General features: G+C 45.8%; 1 protein-coding gene across 3 annotated transcripts in view; it reads right to left on the bottom strand.

Moving 5' to 3' along the window:
- Positions 1 to 2,297: 2,297 nt before the first annotated feature.
- The window catches only part of WDR90 (WD repeat domain 90), a 50,374-nt gene continuing 29,636 nt past the window's right edge, over positions 2,298 to 23,035 (bottom strand). The window contains exons 25-43 of one of the 3 annotated variants that reach the window (XM_077827700.1): positions 22,378 to 22,511; positions 22,220 to 22,260; positions 21,544 to 21,675; positions 20,939 to 21,124; positions 19,763 to 19,863; positions 18,765 to 18,867; positions 17,840 to 17,961; positions 17,252 to 17,411; positions 16,633 to 16,823; positions 14,815 to 14,983; positions 14,284 to 14,395; positions 12,437 to 12,608; positions 11,246 to 11,368; positions 10,807 to 10,987; positions 10,169 to 10,299; positions 8,855 to 8,998; positions 7,339 to 7,458; positions 6,418 to 6,502; positions 2,298 to 3,340 (exon numbers count right to left, since the gene is read on the bottom strand). In XM_077827700.1, the coding sequence (XP_077683826.1) occupies positions 3,183 to 3,340; positions 6,418 to 6,502; positions 7,339 to 7,458; positions 8,855 to 8,998; positions 10,169 to 10,299; positions 10,807 to 10,987; positions 11,246 to 11,368; positions 12,437 to 12,608; positions 14,284 to 14,395; positions 14,815 to 14,983; positions 16,633 to 16,823; positions 17,252 to 17,411; positions 17,840 to 17,961; positions 18,765 to 18,867; positions 19,763 to 19,863; positions 20,939 to 21,124; positions 21,544 to 21,675; positions 22,220 to 22,260; positions 22,378 to 22,511 (2,565 nt within the window). In that variant the 3' untranslated portion in view covers positions 2,298 to 3,182. Of the gene's footprint in view, positions 3,341 to 6,417; positions 6,503 to 7,338; positions 7,459 to 8,854; positions 8,999 to 10,168; positions 10,300 to 10,806; positions 10,988 to 11,245; positions 11,369 to 12,436; positions 13,614 to 14,283; positions 14,396 to 14,814; positions 14,984 to 16,632; positions 16,824 to 17,251; positions 17,412 to 17,839; positions 17,962 to 18,764; positions 18,868 to 19,762; positions 19,864 to 20,938; positions 21,125 to 21,543; positions 21,676 to 22,219; positions 22,261 to 22,377; positions 22,512 to 23,035 lie in introns of those variants that run through there. The other 2 variants (XM_077827701.1, XM_077827702.1) reach the window with 2 other exon arrangements.

Below are 23,035 nucleotides of genomic sequence, written 5' to 3'. Positions count from 1 at the left end.
GCCCGATTCCAGCCACCTGATCCCAGACTTCGTAGCACCCCCTCAAAATTTGGGCACTCTAGCCCCTTGTTCAGGATGCACTGTCAGAAAATTTGACTGCCACCTAACTTGGCTGTCCAGAGTACAAAGAAAGTCAGCCTGTGGGATGCTAGGGGTGGATTCCCAGAGCACAAGTCCACTGGGGCTGCATTTACACTACCAAACAGTAGGACCTGAACTTGAACCCTGCGGTTGACTCAGACCCAGACCCTCCACCCTCTGGGACCTTGGGTCTGAGCCCTGGGTTAGCAAGATTTGTGTGGAGATGGAAGGAGGGTTAGGCTTGAGCCTGAGTTCAAACCCTGGGCAATACAACCACCTCTTTCATACACAACCTGGTCCACAATGACGAGAGGGCCAGCATGCTTCTGTCGTAGGCCCTAGATACAGCTCTCAGTAGACAGTGCTCTGTTCTGAACCAAAACACATGGGTGCATATAATAGGAATCTCAGGTTCCTGCATGCAGATAGGGATGGCACATTGCAAGCTAAAACATCCTGATACTGCAGTCAAGCACTCAGTGCATAATGGGACCAATGCAAATTAAGGGCAACTCTCAGAACCCTGGGAAGTTGCCAATGCAATCCTCTCAGTGTTGCACAGTTGCTAAAATTTGAGCTCGTTTTGCAGTCACAATCTGATGAACTTCACCATCCCATACACACCACCCTATTACTACCTACTTGTCCCACCCTATTACTACCTACTTGTCCCACCCTATTACTACCTACTTGTTTTGTAGTGTTTGCAGTCTAACCTAATGGAAAACTGCAGAAAGGAGTACACACCCACAATTTGTTTAACTACTTTAGAATTTCTGCTGTTAAAACATGCAGCACCTACACACATAGACCAGAGTGGTACTCTCTCAAAGAGATAACGCAGGTTTTCCTGGTAGGGCAGCTTGGCCCCTTAGAATAGCTGCTTGATTTTAACACCATATTTCCTTTGCCAGTACACATACTCCTGATCCATCAGCTCATGATGGTGTCAGAAGATTGTCCCTTCTTGTTGCCAGGTTATGGCAAAGCTATGGTTGCCACTTGTTCAGGTACTTAAGGTTTGCCATGCTGCAGCAAACCAGCAGTTCTTCTGTTCGAACATCCCATCTCTGACAGCATCCAGTATTGGGTGCGAACTCCACATTCACCCACTAAATACACTTACCTGTGTACTTACTTAAATCTGGTAGGTGGCAGGGGTGCTCTTGATCACAGCTGTTGATCAACATGTAGCCTGAAACATTAAGCTTGATTGATTAAAATTAGATGCCAAGACATACATGCCATGTTGTGCAGTCAGAAGACAGCCTTCTAGTTTCCACCCCGATATCCCAAAGCCGGACAGTAGCTCCGCCCCGAAACCAAGCAGGTTCATCATATAACTGGAGTTTCAGACAGGCACCATTTGTCTTAGATGTGTTTAAGTGCCAAAGCAGTCCCTTGATGTGCTCATCATGCCACTTTCTACCTCCTAGCTGGTGCTCCCACTGCCTCTCTAAAACTCCCCGTTTCCAGAATTATACTGCAGAAGTTTGAAGCTGGTACTATTTTTTGTCCTGCATGTATGGTTTGTAGCAGCAAGATGATCTCCTCAGACACTGCAAGACCAGTATCACTGATCCAATAATGATCCAGGAGGTCCAATTCTGGAGCTGCATTGCAGAATCTGGCCCAAGTGAGTAAGTGCAGAGAAGAGCACAGTGGACCACTAAAGAGGAACACTTCCAAAGCAGAGTATTACTGTCTAGTGTTCTCAACGCTCCTCAGTCACCACTTGTATGATTTAAAAACAGCTCAGCCAGCTAAACACGCCTTGCACCAAAGCAGGAGACTTTAGGCCAGATTCTGATCTCAGTTACACCAGTGTAAATCCAGAGACAATAAAGTTACTCTCTATTAACTCCAGTGAAACAGAGCAGCATTGTAATGCAAAATTATAGCTCATTCAACTAATTTCTTCAGGTAAGTAACACACTTATGCCTCCTGTCAATACACAGAGCAACAGAATTTAGACTTAATATCCAAGACTGCAGCTGCAAAGGAGCAGCAAGAGAGAATGACAGAGGCTCTACTTCATTAGATTTGAATCTGGGAAAGGGTCCTTCCTATTTCAGTTCCTTGCTGTGGTGTGAAAGACGTATCTGCAGGCAGACTGAATGGGCACCCTTTTTGAAACAAGCTCTACATTGTCACATACAGATCCCACTAGAAATGCTACTGACAATTAAAGAAACTAGGGTGAACCAACCAGACAGAAAATCAACCCAACACCTTTATTTAAGAACTATACAGCTTATAAAAACCAATACAAAACTCTTCCCAATAAAAATCGATGCTATGTTACATACAAAATGACACCCGGAGCCATTGGGTCCTAATAATTTACAAATAAAAATGCCACATGTCTGCATCAGGTGGGCAGGCCAGACTCTTCCCCATGGAGAGCCTAGGAATGAAAACCCTAAAGGAGCATGAAAACAGAAAGAGGTCAAGGTACAGCCATGTCTTTCACGAGCGTGTGGGGTGTTTTCTTTTGCAAGAGATGTTGGTGTGAGTGAAAGACCCTGGCTTGACAGCCCTGGAGATTGTCCTCTGTTTAACCACAGAACACAGCACAGGCAGTGGCAGGAAAAACTTCCCTCCCTGACACTACAGTGTTCCTTAGTCCTGACCTGGTGGACCACTTCTAGTGGGGGAGAGGGGAATCCAGTCTTCTTGCCCCCATTCAATTGTCAGCCTCTGCTTAGACTGCCAAGAAGGTACCAACTGTGGGGGTGCCTTTTCTGATTTGGATACTGCCCACTAAGACCCCAAATTCCTTTCACATCCTGTAAGTCAGGTTGCGTGTTAAACCAGAATTAGATTTATGATTAAATACCGTCCAACCCCAATTTCTGGTTAGTTTGGGCGCTGTGCCCTGTGAACTGGAACACAATGGCTGGTAGAGACTCTGAAAGGAGATTACTACCCAGCAGTGACTGAGGATTGAAAGGGTCTGGATCAGATTTATTCAGTTGCTAACAGCCTGAGACAGATAGAAACGTTTCTCTTCTCACATTATCTTCCTCAATTCATGCTGGAGTAAAACAGCTGTTTAGAAAACCTCTCTCAACTCTGATAGGAGCCAAGCTAGCTCAGTTCATGTGCTCGTTATCTCCCACACCAGGATTTCATTGTAGGAAGCCGTGAAGAGGCGTTTGCCCGAAGGGGTGAATTTGCAGAGGTGAATGGAGTCATCGTGCCCCACAAAGTCTTGTTCTGTTCTTGTCGTGCAGTCAATCAGCCTCAGTATACGCTCTGTGGAGCAAATACAGCCACATACCAGACTCAGAAACCGACCCACTCCTTTTGCCACATAGAAAGGCCAGCACTTCTGGGATGCTACTTGGTATATCAGAGTCCCCTTGCAGCCCTCTCCAGTTTTAGAAGTAAAGTACATTCCATTTTGTGAAGGGCATAACAGCAATGGAGATCAAATATCTCTATCCACAGAACAGGGACAACCTCTCTTACAACAATCCCCTGCTTCTGGTCACGTCTCGTCTAAGAGTGAGAGGGGCCACCTGTAAGGATAATTCAGTCTCCATGTTTATTCATTAGAGACTGGCATCCTCGCTGGCAACTACAGCCAACTCTATAACAAAGATCTGTCCTTGCCTCCGTGGGTCCCGTGTTTCCTGGCAGATTTCGTTAGCCTCAGAGGCTCACTGTGACCCTCCACGTAACCCTTCTTTCTCTAGAGACAAAGGTCACAGTCTACTGAGCCATTTTCATCATAAGCCAGCAAGGGAGGTGAGGAGAAGTTATCCTTCCTTGCACAGTCTCTGTTGTCTCCCAGTCTCAGTGATTAATCAGGGGGCAAAGGTGGGGGGGGGAGCCCAGGCCCACCCTCTACTCCCGGCTCCAGCCCAGGGACCCTAATAGTATCAGCTATGGTAGCTGACCTTTTAGAAACATGACATGTAGAATTCCCTGGGCTACTTCCCCCACAGCAGCCCTCACTTCCTCAAGCTCCACTTCACTCTTACCTCAGGGCCTCCTTCCTTGTGCGTGATATGGTGTGTACTACTCAGCCTCTCCAACAGCGCAACTTCCTCCCACAGCTCCTGACATGCACACCCACCTGACTGACTGGGAGGCATTTAACTAGTTTCAGCCAGCCCCTGATTGGCTTCAGGTATCCCAATCAACCTAGCATTCTCCCTGCCTTCTGGAAAGTTCTTAATTGGCCCCAGGTGTCTTAATTGACCTGGAGCAGCTTCCATTTAACTTATCCTGGTACCAGGGATTTGTTTAGCCTGGAGCTAATATATTTATCTCCCACTACTTTTCTATAGCCATCTGGCCTTTCCCCGTCACACCTCAACTGCAGTTTTTGTGCTGTGTGCTCCTGTCTGAGAGGAACTGACAGGACACAGTTTTTCTCTCCCATAAGCCACCCAGTTCCTTTCACTGGGGTCAAACATACATCAGATGATAACGACTTTAGGTCACTGCTGATCTGGCCAGGATTAGAATCAATCACCTTGATGGGAAAGGGAAAGAGATTCTTTCACAGTTCCGTGGACAAATCTCCCCCCTTGTGATACCCCTGGATATCTGGCTGGTGAATCTTGCCCATATGTGCAGGGTTTGGCTGATCACCATATTTGGGGTCGGGAAGGAATTTTCCTCCAGGGCAGATTGGAAGAGGCCCTGGAGGTTTTTTGCCTTCCTCTGTAGCATGGGGTACGGGTCAATTGCTGGAGGATTCTCTGCTCCTTGAAGTCTTTAAACCACAGTTTGAGGACTTCAATAGCTCAGACATAGGTGAGAGGTTTTTCACAGGAGTGGTGGGTGAAATTCTGTGGCCAGCATTGTGCAGGAGGTCAGACTAGATGATCATAATGGTCCCTTCTGACCTTAGTATCTATGAATCTATGACTCAGGGTTCAAGAACTGCAGAGATGAGTCACTTTCCTTGCACCCATGGACGTGCATAAAGACACACGGGTGCCTCTTGTTCCCTAGCTCTGCACTAGAAACAACAATGCTGGTGGGATGGGGGAGCCAGCGGGATTAAGAGTTGAAGGCAGTTTCTTTGTGCCCGAAGCCCCCTGATAAAGCAAAAGCTCCCACCTTCATCCGTTTTATTCTGTTTAGCTGTTTACTGATAATTACCATCTTGCCCTGAGTTTGTAGGAAACCTTCCCCCACACACTGAAACTGCTCCTTGATTAGCTGAGAGATGTGGAAGAGTTGCTAACAGAAGCAAGCAGGCAATTAGTGGCTGGTAATCAGTATGAGGGGGTGTGACAATGGCAGTGCCATGCTGTGTGTCAGACTGTCATGCCACAGAACATACGCTGCAGAACATGCACGTAGAGATACTGCGTCATTTAGAGCTTTCCTGGCAAACCTATAGACAAGGAGACAATTTAATGAAATGTTCTCAAAAAGGAGGAGGACATAGCTGCATAAATTTTAAAGCCAGAAGGAACCAATATGCTCATCTAGCCCAACTTCCTGCATAATACAGGGCAGAAAACCTCAGCCAGTGATTCCTGCATCTAGCTTATAACTTCTGTTTGTGCTAGAGCAGCCGTTCTCAAACTGTGGGTCGGGACCCCAAAGTGGGTCACGGCCTCATTTTAATGGGGTTGCCAGGACTGGCTTAGACTTGCTTGAGCCCAGGGCTGAAACCCAAGTCCCACCACCAGGTACCAAAGTCGAAGCCTGAGAGCTTCAGCCCTGGGCATCGGGGCTTAGGTTACAGGCTCCCTGGCTGGGGATGGAGCGTTTTGGCTTTGGGCGGTAGGGCTCGTGCTTGGGCTTTGGCCCCCGTCCTGGGGCAATGGGGGTCAGGCTTGGGTCCTGCCTCCTGGGGTCATGTAGTAATTTTTGTTGTCAGAAGGGGGTTGCAGTGCAATGAAGTTTGAGAACCAGAGCTAGAGCATCTGTTTCACAAAGACACCCAGTCTTGATTTAGAGAGATGGAGAATTCACCACATCCCTCGGTAAGTTGTTCCAGTGGTTAATTACCTGCACTGAAAACAAAATTGTGCTTTATTTCTAGTCTGAATTTGTCTAACTTCAGCTTTTAACCATGAGATCTCATGCTTTTTTCTACCTGATTAAAGCACATCCTGCTCATGGAGCTGGAGGAAACTCCCTGCACCCCACAGGCAGTACCTCCACATAAAGAAGGGGTTTTTTTTTGGTTGCTAACAAAGAAAGAAAGACTTGGCTGTTCATGCAGAGATGGGGAATGGAAGACACCCCCAGAATCACAGGTGAACTGTTGTTCCTGGTGCAGCCACCGCTAACAGTATGCCAGGAAGGAGGGGATCCATGTGTGGCAGTGTTTGACTTGAGCATGTCCTCTGGACACTTACCATTGAAGCCTACAGCCAGGAAGTGTGCTGCTGGAGACAGGCTCAAAGATGTGGCAAAGTGTGACAAGGGGATCTTCTCAACTACCTGCATGAAAGCAAGAGAAACCCTGACACCAGCGCCTCAAAATGAATGTGCAGCAGAATAGAGCCGTTAACTGATACTCTGCTGGAGGCCAGCTGACAGACGGTCACCAGCATTGACAGCTGCACATTTATCCTTCAGCCCCTCTGAGCTCAGGAAGTTGCCAAGCTCTTCATTTCCAGAGCAGTCTTAAGGGTTTCAAGCTTGTCTCTTTCACCAACAGAAGCTGGTCCAATAAAAGATGTTACTTCTGAGAATATTAATGTTCATGAAAGCAAAAAGCAGAGCAATGGCAGCAGTTAGGTGCTTTGCAAGCTTCATGCATGCAGCTCTACCTTGAGCCTCAGCACTCCCAGCTATTCACTGGTGGTGACCCATGTCAGACTTAAAGAGGTTTGTGGGAGTGAAAAGCTGTACCATTAGCTGTCTGTTAGCAGAATCTACCATCCCCAACCCCACCACACACATGCACCATGTTTCATTCTATTTCAACTGCTAGACTGCTGGCCCACATCAGTTACACTGGGTGCTGCTCTGTATATTGGGGTGCCACAGAGAATACTGACACTCAAGCATCATGGCTATCTTTCACTGCAGCATTCCCATGCTACATCTGTTTGGCCTTTAGGTTTCCAAAGCCATGGCAGAGGAGCACCACATTATCCTCTATATTATTTTTGTTGTGTGTCACTCGCCATGAGCTAAAGCTGGACTCAGTGACCAGGATGAATGACACAGTTTTCCAATATCAGCACAGAGGAGTTTGTAGCAACTTGTAACTCCTCTCGTGAACTTGCCCCATTGATGATGGCAGATTGGAGAGGGAAGACACAGTGTACCTGTTTCTGGCGCAAGCTGTAAAAGAGGATCTCCTTCTGCATCCCAAAGCCTACGTACACCAAAACACCATTGTCCCATGGACAGAAAGCCGCCAGGCTAGGAGGGAGACTGCTAGGGGCCTAGGAAGGGAAACAAAAAAGGAGCAGAATTAGCACTAACTTCTCCCCACTTATTTCAGCAAGGCCAGGCATGCTGGGAAAAAGAAAGGAGAGTGGTTAGGTGTGTCAGCATTTCCTCTTTGGATCTGTCAGTAGCAGAAGCTTGTGACCCACTACACTATGCAGCTAATATTATGGAGGAACTTTCCCCTGTTCTTATGCTGCACTCCAACACAGATGTGCTCACTGCTAACGAATGAAGAACAAATGTATATCGACCTGGGCACGTAACATGAGTCTCCACTGTATACTGTAGTAGGATCATATGACATAAGCAGGATTTAACATACTAAATACCACTCAGCATCATTTACACTGTTAGGAGAAAATACTAGAGTAAGTCATGGATATTGATGGGGTGGTTAATTTCTCAGGGAGTGAAAATAGTTTCAAAAAGTTCAAATCCCTGGTAGTGGATGCCAATCTAGTTGAAACAGTAAAACTCATTCCAATTCATTGTGGTGAGAACTCAGCTGGACAGCCCATTGCCTGCACAGTGAGTACAACTACCTCTTTAACATTTGAGGACAAACAGAAAAAACTTGAAGTGGCGTCACCAGACTTACTGCTGAATCTGCCAATGCGGTATCTAAGACTGATGAAGCTTAAACTTGATAATCTGATGAGCCGCTGCTTCACATCAGAAGAGTTACCTACCACTTACATTCTTCCACATACCACTCCACTTCCTGTGCAGTAAGGATCCTCCTCTTCCCCCAAACCCACTTCTTTCCCAAAGCCTTCTTACATCAATCTCCTCACTGTCTCATGTCTCAACTGTTGTTCTAGGTCTTGTATCTAATTTGGGGCAGAAGTTCTGGTCAGGGACCCTGCCTAAGTGTTCTGTGAAGTGCCATACACTTAGGATGTTCCGTGCGTAAGACAGATTTGGAATGGATATACCTGGACTGTAGTAACCTATGTAACCATGAGGCTACTCGATCAGAACATTAATGCTATTTCTGAGCAGCCAAGTTAGTTCTCTCTTTGTATACCGACCTTGCTGACTCCTGGTTCATATACTCAGAAAAATCCTGTCCCTGTGTTTTATATAGCACAGAGGTACCAACTATTTGCAAATTTAATGTTTTGACTTGAAATGCTTACAAAGCAAATACCCTCTCAGGAATTATGCAGTGCTGCATTCACATTGAAAATCTACATCTTAAAGGAAGATTCAAAACCCCACACTGTTCTGTTTATATACACACACCTTGATTGTTAACGGTTCCTAGGTAAACCTTTCGCAAGTAGAAACAGGTAATAGTGCACATGTGTTGGATGGATCTGCTCTACTCCTGGCTTTGGCTGTAATGCTGAATGTACATATTATATAGTCAGTAAGGTTTAATCTTACCTCCAGGCTTGCAGGAGCTGGGAAGCTTAGCCAATCGATGAGCTCACATTTATCCTTCAGCCAGGCAGAGACCCAGACACTGACACGTCGATCTGAACTTGCAGCCAACCAGAGTTCACCACCTTCAACGCCAAAGTCATGGTACTACAGAATATAAAAGCACAGTTATAATTGTACAGACATAAAGCAATAACACAGCAGAGCTTTCAAATAAAACTGAACACTAAGGCCTGGTCTACACTGGGGGGCGGGGCGGATCGATCTAAGATATGCAACTTCAGCTACGAGAATAGCGTAGCTGAAGCTGACGTATCTTAGATCGACTTAGAATCACTTACTCCACGTCCTCGCGGCGCGGGATCGACAGCCGCCGCTCCCCCATCGACTCCGCTTCCGCCTCTCGCCCTGGTGGAGTTCCGGAGTCGACAGCAGAGCGATCGGGGATCAATTTATCGAGTCTACACTAGACGCAATAAATCAATCCCCGATAGATCTATCACTACCCACCAATCTGGCGGGTAGTGTAGACGTGGCCTAATAGACTATCACAGGGCAAAAGCTTATCTGCACTAAAATCTTAGAGAGTGGGAGATTAATGACAGAGGATTAATGCGCAAGCTTTTCCCATCTGGAGAATAGTGCTTAAGTCTATTTTATCACAGGTGAAACAGGCTTGGTGCCTCAGACTGGCACTCGGTAGATGTCTGTACACATCAAAACAACTCAGCAGTTTGTGGCATAATTTTCTCTAAGCTCAGGGTTGAAGGAACAGGGTTGCTTCAGACTGTTCACTGGCAGAGAGTATGTGGCAAGAGACTGTAGTGTCTAAATTCACTGTGCTGGCTCTAGCCAGCGCTGTCATGGTCTCCTTTATATAAAAGTCCCAAATTCCCTCTCCCACTCCATCGGCACAGTTAGTGGTGGATACTTCCTTGTCTTGCAGCAGAACTCCTCAAGTTCTTTGGAGCTTCAAGTGCTACTTTTGGTAGCAAGGGAACAGCAGCAGGTGATTAGACGTTTAGCTCCCCTGGGTGCTGGGAAGCTGAGGACCCACCCACTCTGCGTACATCATGCTACTACTGCACCCTGTCATACTTGACTTTACTCTGTTGAAGATACTCCTAAACAAACCAAACAAGATTCAGTGGAGGTGGCATAGGCTAGAGAAGGAAATCATGTAGAGGGACAGTAAACGAAGCAGCTCAGTAATTCATCTGTCCCCGTATCTGCAGCTTTCTATTGCTGTGGAGTAACAGTACAATGGACACCTTGCTCTAGCATAAGAGTGCTACAGCAGCTGGACTCAGGCCTCACCTGTTTCCTTGTGCACTGGATGACAGTGATGGGGGATCCTTTGTGGTCAATGAGCACACGAATGGTCATTCCAGTCCGAGGGCTGCTGACAGCCATTAGCCCATCCTTGCCTCCAGACAAGATGATTTCTCCTGCAGATAGGGGAGAGGAGAGAGCTAATCAACTTCCTGCAGATGGAGAAAAGGCAAAAAGGGGAAGCCTGCAGGAATGCCTGACTCAAGCTTTCTGAGCGCATGCCGGAGCTGGAACAATCTGGTCCTGGGGGTGAGAGAGGAGAAGTGAGATGAAAGGACACAGGAACATTTACTTCAGTTTAAAACACTGCTTCAGAAAAACAGCTAGCATGAGTTTTGAGCAGAAGCAAGCTTCATTATGTGCCAAGTCCCTGAGCTGTACCAAAGCTACTGTACCATGGCATGGTGCCAGATATATAGCTGGTGAGAACTGGCATAGTTTCATTGACTTCTGTTCTCCATCTTAGAATCTGGCCCGGGGTCTTGGGAGGGTCACCAGTATTTGGAGTGGCTGGAGGTTAGAGCTGTCTCCTCCAAGCACAGAGAAACGGAGCTGCAAGGCCAAACTATGCTCCTTGAAGCAGCACCAATGGATTGGTTATGAAAAGCAGCATGTGATCTCACCATCTGCAGAGTAGGCAATTGCAGTCAGCGCAACCGAGTGTGGGTGCATTTTCAGTTCCATCTCTGTCCTTGAAATGCTGAACACACGGATGGTGCCATCGCTGTACCCTGCCACAACATGCTGACCCTCAGCCCCACCACGGGAGATGGGGATAGGGCTCCAGGCCAGACACTGGCAGCTCTGCAAAGGAACAAGATTAGAGACATGGGAAGAAGGAGCAGTATGTTCGAAGGAGGTGCGTGTGGGTTACTTCTCCACTCCCACACAATGAAGACATGAGAATGCTGCTAATCTACATAGATTTCATACCTAAAGCCTTCAGTTACAAATATTTCTCCCAACTCTAGTTCATTCAGTGAAGACAAAGAGATCTCATCCACAACAGGTAGTGGCTGCTATCAAGACAACATAGGACATTGACACACTCTAAATGATTACCTGATTCAGCACTTGAAACTGTACCACCAGCTCCATGCTAGCCAGAGACCAAACCCTCACACTGCCATCCTCCCCACATGTGGCACAGTGAGACTCACCAGGGCTGAAGGTCACTTCATTCACCTGCAGCAACAAAGGGGACTGACACTCCACAAATGCCAAAGCAAGTTGCACATCTGCCCCTATTCCTTACCCATAGCTTCCCCTGCCCCCATCAAGTTCTCCTCTGGTAGGAGACAGCACACAAGAAAGGAAAGGAAGATTTTTTTAAAGGATGCCGGGGGATGGTGGTAATTAAAATTAGTGAGGGCTATAATGGAAATTTAGAACCATAATAGCAAAGTTCTGACTGCTTGTTCCATAATGAAGGTCTCAGAAGGGAAGTCTCCATATCCCGTTACCAATCTAGTTACCCTCTCTTCCAGCCCTTTTTAGTGGCACAAATGTAGTGCAATGTAGCATCAAGACTGACACCTGTCAGACACATTTTCCAGTATTCTGGACAGAAGACCACTTTATCCATTTGAGAAGTCTAGCTAATAAGTAACACTGCACTTCTAGAGTGCCTTTTATCCAAGGTCCCAATGTTGTACATAAATTAAGCCCCAATGGTTCTGTGAGATGCCTCAGGATTTCCCCCTTTTTACTACAAGAGATAGACACAGAGCAGTTAACTGACTTGACCAAGGCCATAAAGGAGGTCTGTGGCAAAACAGAAAAGAGAACCCAGATTTCCTGGCTTTCAAGTCCTCTGCTTTAGCCACAAGACCATCTTTCTCTCTTGGAGGAGATAATATTACCTAGCTCTTCTATAGCACTTTTCATCCATAGATCTCACAGTGCTTTACAAAGGAGGTCAGTATCACCACCCACATTTTACAGATGGGGAAACTGAGGCACAGAAGTGAAGTGACTTGCTCAACAGGCCAGTGGCAGAGCCTGGAATAGTCTCTCAAGTCACAGTGCAGTGCTCTATTCATTAGGCAACACTGCCTAGATTACAGTGACAGCTCTTTCACCAGTGCCCTATCAGTATTAGTCAAGGTTCGAGCAGTGCAATTTCTCTCAGGAGGGCCAACCAGCCCGTCTGCGATGTAAGCATCCTCAAAGTGCGTTGGACCTCAGGCTCAGGTGGCACTTGGAACACGTGCTTCCTTATAGTACAGGAACACCCCTTCCAATCCCTCTCACCTTGTTCTTATGTCCGCTGATTAGTCGGATGCTGGTGCTCTCTGCCCAGTTTATGTACCACAGTGTTCCTGCAGTGGTGCCCACAATTCCCATATCCAGAGAGTCATCAAAGGTTGCACCAACTATTGTCCCATCCAGGGTCATCTCGTGTTCCAAAAGGACTGAGCTAGACCTGGGGGAAAGTGGAGTCCAGAGTGGAATATACAAAATAACTAGCTACATCCTCAAGCTGGTAGAAGACAACCATTATCCCACCTTCATGGGAAAATTGTCTGGGAGTGTCGTAAGGACAATATGGTTATCTTTAACTACATAGATACTACAGTGATGGGCTCATTAGAACTGCAGCTAGTGACTACCTTAACCATACAGTGTAACCATCTTTCTGGGGGAATTAGGAAAGAAGCTCTAAAAGGATTATTTTGATCACGCACTATGCCTCCTTAATTTGATCCAATATATTCCACAGGTAAAAGAAAAAAAAAGTTAGAAAAAGAGAAGAGTTGACATGTACAAAGATATTTATCAAATACTTGTGCTGTAAAAGGCTTAGCTGTCTAAATAGTTTAGTTTAACAAGACAACTAAGGCTGACTTAGCTTTCCAACAAGACAAAAGCACATGCAAGGGTTCTGAATTGTAGAGCAGACACATTACCTCAGTATTGCCTTGTTCAACGTAACATGTAAGTGGAACAGTAAAATAAGCAGCTTTATGTAAGGCTGGGACAAATGACTACATGGCAAAAGACTGACTGAATAGCAGGTCTTCCTGTAGTGAGCTGGAATCATTCTGCAGGAATTACAATTCTTGACAGGAAATCTGGGGAAAGGAATTCGGGGAAGATTTCCTTGTCCTTGGAATTTCAGAGTTAGAGTGGGGCATCAAAGCTTGGCTCAGCTAAGGGATACATTAGCAGTTCACAGTGCATTCGAAGACCACACTTAACTTGAACACAATATAGCATATTGCAAGCTGAGCTTGCCTTTAGGATGCTTAGATACCATGGTGACAGGTGCCTTATAAAAACTTAAGACAAAGCAGAAGTACATCCCAAGGAGACCAGAAGGCTGCTCAGATCAGGATGGCGTATTGCATGCTAAGATCTGTAGTCTCCACAGGCTGAACTCCTGTAGTAAAGATGATGGTGGCCCCACATTGTGCTGGGGTAGACTTTGCTGAGAAGAGAGGGAGTCACAGTTGTTAAAGGGGAAGCAAGGGATGCAATTTTCCAAGACAGAATAAGCAAATTGAGTTCTCTTTCCTGCTAAAAGAGGTTTTACAAATCACCAAGACAGAGATCAGGTGAGGTAAACCCAAATATTTTTAGTACCAAGAATGTCTACCACTAGTGACATGATCAGTAAGGAGATGGAACATTCTTTAAGCCTGCCCAGGATTAAATACCTATCTGGACATGCTAAAATACGCCAATGAAGAAAATGCAAATTGTGTCTGGTTCAAAAAATGTGATACTTGGGCTTGTCACAGACATACACAAAAAGAATTGTAGGTGTTCTAAACCCCAACTCCTTCGGACAAGGATAAGAAAGGAACAGCCAGAAATTTCCACCTTGAATTCCAAGAGAATCCAGACCCAATGAACCAAGAGTCACATGAATTTAGAGGAGGAGCTAAGAATTAAAGGACAAGGGAAACAATTGCATAGGCTAGTCAAAAGCCTACCTCTGCCAATGAAAAGATACCACCTACTGTGTTCAGGGAGTACAAGAGGAAAGAGAAAGTATGTCCAGAGAGTGGACTGAGTAGCTATGTATCTCAGCACAAACCTCTCTCTTCAGGTTTGTGCAAACATGAGTTAGACACTGCATACACAAGCCACCTCACCTGGCATCGGAACCTTTCAGCCTCAGCTCCTGCACCGCTGCCACTGACCACAGTCGAATTCTCTTTGTGTTGCTGCCACTGACCAGCCTGTTGCCACAACACAGAAGCACACCTAGGACAACAGAAAGGAAATGCTTTAATGCAACGTTAATACCCGTACTTGTTGATCATTATAAAGGGATTGATAGACTCTACCAACTAAATTCACTGGTAAATGTTTGGGAGGAGGAGGAGTGGCTATACTAGCAGGGTCTGAACCCAAGGCCTCTGGTTTGCTATCCAGAGGTTTCTAGAATTTGGAGGCTGAACCCAGGCCTCTTAGCAATTGCACAGGAAGTATGCATGCATACTTGCACCAGATATGGCATGAATCTAGCTCCAATCCATTCTAGCATCTGCCAGTGACTTAGCATTAAGCACTGAGAAACAGCTTGAATCAGGGTCCAGCAGGGCCAAGATTCTTCTTTCCTCTCAAGTCTCTGTGGAATTTAAGACGCAATCCCGTCAGAAGCCAGCAGCATCTGTACTTACCAATCTCACCCTCATCAGCCTCCCAAGTCATGAAACAGCGATTGGTCTGTGTGTCCCACACACAGATCTGTCCTGTGTTGGTCCCACTATAAAGAAGGTAGTTGGTGCTGTAGCAGAGAGATGTCAGTTCCACCAGTCCTACCGTGTCAGGGATTGCAGCTCTATGAACCTGCCACATAACAAAAAGCAGCAGGGTCAGAGAGATCATGATAGTTTATTTTTAAAAACCACCCCCAAATTAAGTTAATTCACCCAATACTTTAGCATTAACTGAAAACCAGTCACCGTCAGTAGGTGTTGCATCACTGAGGCTATGTGTACACTACCATGGTAAGTCGACCTAAGTTATGCAACTCCAGCTACGTGAAAAACGTAGCTGGAGTCAACATATCTTAGGTCAACCTACTGCAGTGTCTAACCGCGCTGGATCGACAGGAGACACTCTCCTGTCGACTTACCTTACTCTTCTCATTCTGGGTGGAGTACAGGGGTCAACTGGAGAGTGATCTGCCATCGATAAAGCGGGTCTTCACTCGACCCATTAAATCGACCCCTGGTGCATCGATCGCCAGAGCCTTGATCCCATGGTAGTGTAGACATAGCCTAAGAGAAACCAATCGCCCCCACCCGCTGGCACAGACTAGAAATGGCAGAGCCTTTCATATCAATTACTGTGTGGGCTTTAAAAGGAGACAAGGCAAAGTCTGACAAATAGAAAGGAGAAGTTCAGATGTTCAATCTGCAAACACCTAGAAGATAATAGGGTGATAAGTAACAGTCAGTATGGATTTGTCAAGAACAAATCATGTCAAACCAACCTAATAGCTTTCTTTGACAGGGTAACAAGCCTTGTGGTAATAGCTTTCTTTGACAGGGTAACAAGCCTTGTGGATGGGAGGAAGCAGAAGATGTGGTATATTTTGACTTTAGTAAGGCTTTTGATACTGTCTCGCATGACCCTCTCATAAATAAACTAGGGAAATACAAGCCTAGATGGAGCTACTATAAGGTGGGGGCATAACCGGCTGGAAAACCGTTCCCAGAGAGTAGTTATCAGTGGTTCACAGTCAAAATTGAGGTCCTGCAGGGATCAGTTCTGGCTCCAGTTCTCTTCAATATCTTCATCAATGATTTAGATAATGGCGTAGAGAGTACACTTATAAAGTCTGCGAACGATACCAAGCTGGGAGGGGTTGCAAGTGCTTTGGAGGATAAGATCAAAATTCAAAATGATCTGAACAAACTGGAGAAATGATCTGAAGTAAATAGGATGAAATTCAATAAGGATAAATGCAAAGTACTCCATTTAGGAAGGAACAACCAGTGGTACACATACAAAATGGGAAATGACTACTTAGGAAGGACTACTGGGGGTTACAGTGAGTCACAACCTAAATATGAGTCAACAGCGTAACACTGTTGCAAAAAAAGCAAACATAATTCTTGGATTTATTAGCAGGAGTGTTGTAAGCAAGACACTAGAAGTAATTCTTTCGCTCTACTCTGTGCTAATTAGGCCTCAGCTGGAGTATTGTGTCCTGTTCTGGGGATAAGACAAGAAGCAATGGGATTAAACTGCAGCAAGAGAGTTTTAGGATGGACATTGGGAAAAACTTCCTATCAGGGTGGTTAAGCACTGGAACAAATAGCCTAGGGAGGCTGTGGAATCTCCATCATTGGAGATTTTTAAGAGCAGGTTGGACAAACACCTGTCAGAGATGGTCTAGATAATACTTAGTCCTGCCTTGAGTGCAGGGGACTGGACTAGATGACCTCTTGAGGTCCCTTCCAGTCCTACACTTCTATGATTCTATGTACCTTGAGGCTGATGTCAGCTCCCCGCTGCTCAATTAGCCAGAAAGCCACTGCTCCCCTGCCTACACAGGCAAGTTCACCATCAAAAAGAGGGTTAAAGGCCACCTCGTGAACTGGTTCCAAGAAATGGGTGGACGACATTAGGTCATAAGTATGGGTGTTCCACAGGGCGAGGGTCCGGTCACTGTAGTCCCCTATATATGACATGAAAGACAGTAAGAACTTTAGGATATCACTTTAATTTCATATACATGTTGTACATTTCCATATTAAATTAATCAGAATTCCCCCCAGTTTAACGTAGACACAACTTAAACTTCAACTCCCTTTGCTTAAACATGTACTACCAGCTTCCCTTATGTCAAGTCCTATACCAACCTAGTGATCTTATACAGAAGAGACACCAAAAATGACCCTATCACATCGTGTGTGCATTCTGTAGACATCCAGTGACCCAGGTGACTGTGTAACAGCAACTTGACATCCTAACTCTATGCCCCAAGTGACCTCATTACACCTAAATACCCTGTGGATACCATACCCTCAGTGACCTCTTTATACCAGCTGGCTGTCCTGGAGACATCCTACACAAGCTCATAGCTTACAGGTTCAGATGACTAACCTAGTGTAACAAGGAGCCTATCGTCACGAGAGTATGCCATGGCCTGTACTTGGGTCTCGTGATGGAAAATAACTTTTTGGCAAGTCCCATCCTGTACGTTCCAGATCCGGATCTGACAGCGTGAGTCTCCATTCCCCTGGCCAGAGGCAGAGGCGAGAACCTGGCAAAACAGTAATATATCACCATTGGGAACTCAATAAAAAATGATATGGGTGTTCTAGGAGAGTCAACAAGCCCTACGTATTAAACCAGAAGTGAACTCATACAGATGGCAAGAGGAAAGCTCTACAGATTCATAAGGATGGAGGCACCTGATGAAAAAACACACAAGAGAAGAGTGAAAGCTTCATGGCCACATACACACAGCATTAAGTGCCAGAGCTAGTTGCAGATGTGGCATGAGGATTAGCACATGCATGCTTTAACTCCAAAAACCAGAGTCTCTATGCAGTGGGCTAGAGAAGCAGCTCAGGCAGAAGAGGAAACAGATACACATAGGAGCTCATTCAGCAAAGTCCATCCAGTCAAGGGCAAATAGTACATATAGCCAAACCAAAGCTTCTCCAGGAGGACAGGAGACATTCATACCTGGGCATCATGGCTGACTGCTAAAGTAGAGATCTCTTCAGGGTGGCCAATCCAATGCTGCTGCGATCCTGAGTGCAGGTCTTCAACCACAATCACGCACCCACAGGTATAGGCAAAAAAACCTAGGTGCAGTGTGAAGACGAGAGATATGACATCAGGAGAGGTCTGCACGGAGGCCTTGTGTACAGGCCCATACACTGTTGCATCTAACCTACACAGCATAATTACAGAAGTGAAACTAACTCTTCTGTCTAGAGTGCTTTAGAGTTAACTGCCTTTTCATTACAGGCCATAGGGTGTCCTTCCAATCAGGGAATGGGCAGAGGTAGAAATCTCTGTTCCTCCCACTTTGATAAAGAAAAGCTCTTCTGCATCTTCAGCGCTGACACAAAGAGGTGAGACGGCCTATAAAACAACAAGCTCTCTTCCCTGCCATCATGTGAGATGAACAACTAAAAGCTGGAAATTACTTTGCTAATAGGATTCTCCAACATGCCTGTATCACTGATGTATCGCTCCAACATAAAAAGGGTCCCCTATGGTACAAAATAAACTCACTGCAGCAGAGTGAAGCTCTCATGTGGATGGCAACAAGACTATTTAACTCAGTAGTTCTCAAACTTTTGTACTGGTGACCCCTTTCACATAGCAAGCCTCTGAGTGCGACCCCCTTATATATTAAAAACACTTTTTAATATATGTAACATTATAAATGCCGGAGGCAAAGCGGGGTTTGTGGTGGAGGCTGACAGCTCGCGATCCCCCAGGTAATAACCTTGCGACCCCCTGAGGGGTCCCAACCCCCAGTTTGAGAACCCCTGATTTAACTCGTCTAACTGTGCAACGTTTGCACATTTAATGTACCATTACAGAAGTGCTGGGATACACACACACACACTTCCCTGAAGACTAAGCCCTAGAGTACCTGTGTCTGGGTTCCAGACCATATTCCCCCTTCCATTCCCATTGTAGCCAATGACTGCCTTTAATTTCAGGCCCTCGTTACCAGCTGGGGGATACAAGACACTCTGCAAGGAAAACAGACACTGGTTCAAGACCACGTTTGTCAGGATGCTCCATGTCAGTTCAATTCTAAATAGTCGCACAGGAACTACCACACACACACACACACACAAAGTTGAACAGTCAAACACATGCCCACCCATTTCTGTAGTTACACATACAAAAAGTGAAACCCAGACTAGATATATATGCTCTTCCAGATACATATATACACCAGCATCCTGTAACAGGTTGGCAGGGTTTCCCCGAACACCCCACCTGGGGAGTAGGTGGTAGTGCTGTTGGGAAAGGGTTAAATGGATGCTGCTGACTCACTGACAGGGATGCTTATTTACCCCACTTGGAGATAAGGGAGGTGGGAGTAGCTCTCTGCAGAACAGGGGATCTAGAGTGTGAGTGAGCAGTCCCGAGGGAGGAAGTCTAGGAGCTGCGAAACCAGAGAAGAAGGATTGAGCTGAAATTTATGTTCTCATTGATTTGTTTGCCAATAAAGCTGAATCCCAGGAAGGGGTAAGTTTGGACTTTCTACACGGTGTGAATTGTGTTGGTACAGCAGACTGGGAAAGGCATCTGCTCTCAAACACGTGCCTACAGACTCTCTGAAGCACTCTAAGTACTTCTCTTGCACTCTCAGTATCTTTTGAACAAAGAATATACAGATGTGCACAGAAAAATAAGTGACCCAAAACCACTTATGGAAAGATCATAGTCAACTCATCTGTGGTCATAACAGAAAGTGAGACTAATGCTAAGGGTTTCTAAAACTTGGGAGTGCATTTCACAAAATCCTTTGCACTGCCGGAGGTATAAAAAGGAAGCTACATTAGGAAAGAACCAAACCAAAACCAACCTTTCCTGCTCTTTATCTGGCCAGACTCTTAGCACTGCAGCAATTCTTACCTTGGGGAGCACAGATGCTTTGAAGCGAGGAGTAAAGTGCCTGTAGGAATCTGGGCGGATATAGTGCTGGGGTTCAGGACCCTTGGTCTCCTTTCTAGGTTCTAGCACAAAACATAAAATAAGCCTAACTTTGCTCATGGTAATGGTGAATCTTGAGCAACTAGGCCAGTTAATGTTTTGGTTTATTAGCCTTCTGGATGTTGAAGAGGTGTGTACACATGGACACACACACAGGCTGGATTCTCCACTGTCCTGCACCTTGTGTAGTCATTTATACCAGTACAAGGGGGTGTAAAATGACCCAATCAGAATATAACATTCACACCCACTCTGCCCAGGTGCAAATGGCTGCACCAGGTGCAGGGTCATATACGTATTTTCCTACACAATCTCCTCTCTGGTTGGAAAATGCCAGCATACCAGGTGTAAAAACAGACTATAATTCAATAACCTATTTCTGTCATTTTGTCAGGGTGACAGATACTCCACAAACTCAAAGTACTACCACACTGTGCACTATGGGTCTCAGTACCTGAGGAGACAAGCCAAGCAAACAGAAAGCCACGACTTAATAGTGAGACAAGCCTTACTTTTAAACGGAAGCTCTCTCACAGATCTTGCCTGAGGCTTTGTGCACTGGCAGCTTCATGCCTCTGGCAGCTAGCCATGAGGTGCTGTAATGTTGAGGTTGTATTTCTATTAATAGACACATTGAGAGCCTTAACAGAAAGCACAACTTCAAAGCAGAGACAGGTTACATGGTGGAAAGGACTCCTGTGTGCTTAGAAGCAGCAGCAGCAGAGATGGAGATGGACCAGGGAGGGAGACAGAGAAACAACAAATGGTCACAGAGACCAAAACAAATTTCCCTTACTCTATTCTTTTTGGCAAATGATATCCAAAAGAAGAAAAATATCACCTGGGAATTCTAGGAACGCATACTGCATTTGATCTTGTGGCTTAAATCACATCCCTCCCAGAAACCCATGGCAGGCCATTAGTATTTCTACAGACACCATATGGAATGCAACATACACTTTCCACTTGTGTCTATATTTTCACGGATTTTCCCTCATTTATTTTATTACTAGAAGCACACTGCCTTGCAGATGAATGCTCTATTTGTTCCCCAAAGGAGCGAAGCTCTTCAAAGGCCCAGAATACCCCTTGATTTACCATTTCCTGAGTGACTGGGAGACCTCGAACACTCCTGACTCACTTTGGGCCTCACAACAAGAGTTTCCTCATTCTCGACTGGTTCCTCCATGACAAGGGTCGAGTGGTCTTTGTTTCCATCTGAAGCCTCTCTGCTGCTACCTTTCAGACCTGCTTCCTCCCCTTCATCTGACTCAGAGAAAATATCTGCAGAGGAACATTGGTAGAAATGAGGGGAGAGTTATTCTGTGCTTCTCAGGGTTTATTTTATGAGTGGCTGACCCTTCAATTACAGAGAGGTTATAAAACAAAGTAGGATTTTCCTGTCGCCTGTGGGGAGGATCTGGGCATTCACCAAAGGTCAGAGATCAGAGATATTCACAGAACCCCTGGAAATGCTTGGCCAGCAGTTCAGTAGATGGAACCAGGGGGCAAGGGAAAAAGTGGCACCAAAAATTACCAGACAGTACTAGGCTGAGAAGGAAAGGTGCAGAGCTGCTCATCTCAACCTACAGGAAGAAGTGGAGGTGAAGGGAAGAGGTGCCAGGGCAACTGTTGAATTATAGAGGGAGTTTTCCCCAACGAAACTTTAATTCCCCTTCTCTACAGGTGATTCCTCTTCTCACCATCACGTCCTGCTTGGTGGATAGAACTGATGTCCAGACATGGTGGTGAGGCCAGAGATGGAAGAGGAGCTGACTGGCGGGGTATCTCATTGGCACTGGATGTAAAATCCTTTAGCTTCTCAGAGCTAGTTTCTGTGAACAGAAAAGGGGACTGGGTAATTCCCTCTGATGTCCTCTGAAGACAGGCTGAGGCAATGGCAATACAGTACCAATATGCTCAGCTCTCCAGCTTCCTCATACCCAGATGAAGTCATTTACAGATGCCTTATCCTTTTGTCCTCAGGAGGAGAGAAAAGGGAGACAGGGAGAGGTGAGAAGCAAGAGACAGCGGAGAGAGAGAAACGCAGGAGAAATTAAGGTAACAGAGCAGAGGAGGAAGAAGAGTAAGAGATAGAAGAGATGAGGAAGAAGTTTATCAGCTAGCCCATGGCTGACACACTTTGCCCTTGCCCTCCCCAGCAGTGGTCTCTGTGACAAGGGGAAACACTAATCAGTTGGAGATTTCAAACTGAAGATTAATCCCTAGCACTAACAGGAAATTAGCTCTTAGCGCCCTGGCATCCTTGGCCAAAGAGTAAAAACCCATTTATAACCAATTCAAGGCTCTCCTGTGTCCTGAAAACAGATTTGGAAAAATGTGTCTGAATGTGCAACAAAATGAAAGAGGCAAACTCACCAGCTCTCGGAGGCACAAGGGACTCAACATAGGGATGAATGCTGGAAAGGTAATGAGACAAGAATTACAACAATGGGGGTGAGAACAGGAGAGAGAGGGGAACCATGGAAAGCGTTCCCAAGCCAATGAGATTTGATGAAGGATTGTAGTGCTCTTACTCAGCCTTGGGTGACTCTGCTCTGGACACAGCTAGGAAGTCCCAAAGGAAGATGGCATCTCCAATGCTGATGACGTGCTGTTGGTCAGGGGTGAAGGCCACCTGTCGCACTGGCTCCGAGTGGCCAATATATACCTGGGAGAAAGTAAGAGCGGAGGGGCATGTCTTGTACTTCCAATGCTCAACTGCTACACCTTTGCATGTTCTCAGGACCATTCATGGTTCCCCTCAGCACAGAAAAGGTGGTAAAGGGCCTTCCCAGAAAAGGCTCTTTAGTATTTTTCTATATAGTTATCGTATCATATTGGATATACAGTATGGGGGCATTCTGTCCAAAACTACCTAACAGAGGTTCTCTTATGTACCTCCTGAGGGTGCATACACCAGGCCTGCACTGCTGAGTTCTGGGGTCATTCTTTAATGAGGTTGCAATGGTCTGGAGGAATGAACATGGGATTGGAAACTGGAAGAACCTGAGTCCTCATCCTGACTCTGCCAAACTCCTGTGTGACCTTGAACAAGCCACTTCACTGCTCTCTGTTGTTCCATCTGTAAAAGGCGTAACGCCTACCTATCTATGTCCTGGATAGTGGTGTGATTAGGATTACTTAATGATGGTAAAGTGCTATAGAAATACTAAGTATTATTATTAAGTGAAA

Source organism: Eretmochelys imbricata, chromosome 10 (assembly GCF_965152235.1).
Source record: "Eretmochelys imbricata isolate rEreImb1 chromosome 10, rEreImb1.hap1, whole genome shotgun sequence".
Taxonomy (NCBI): Eukaryota; Metazoa; Chordata; order Testudines; family Cheloniidae; genus Eretmochelys; species Eretmochelys imbricata.
This window is presented reverse-complemented; position numbering and strand designations above follow the sequence as displayed.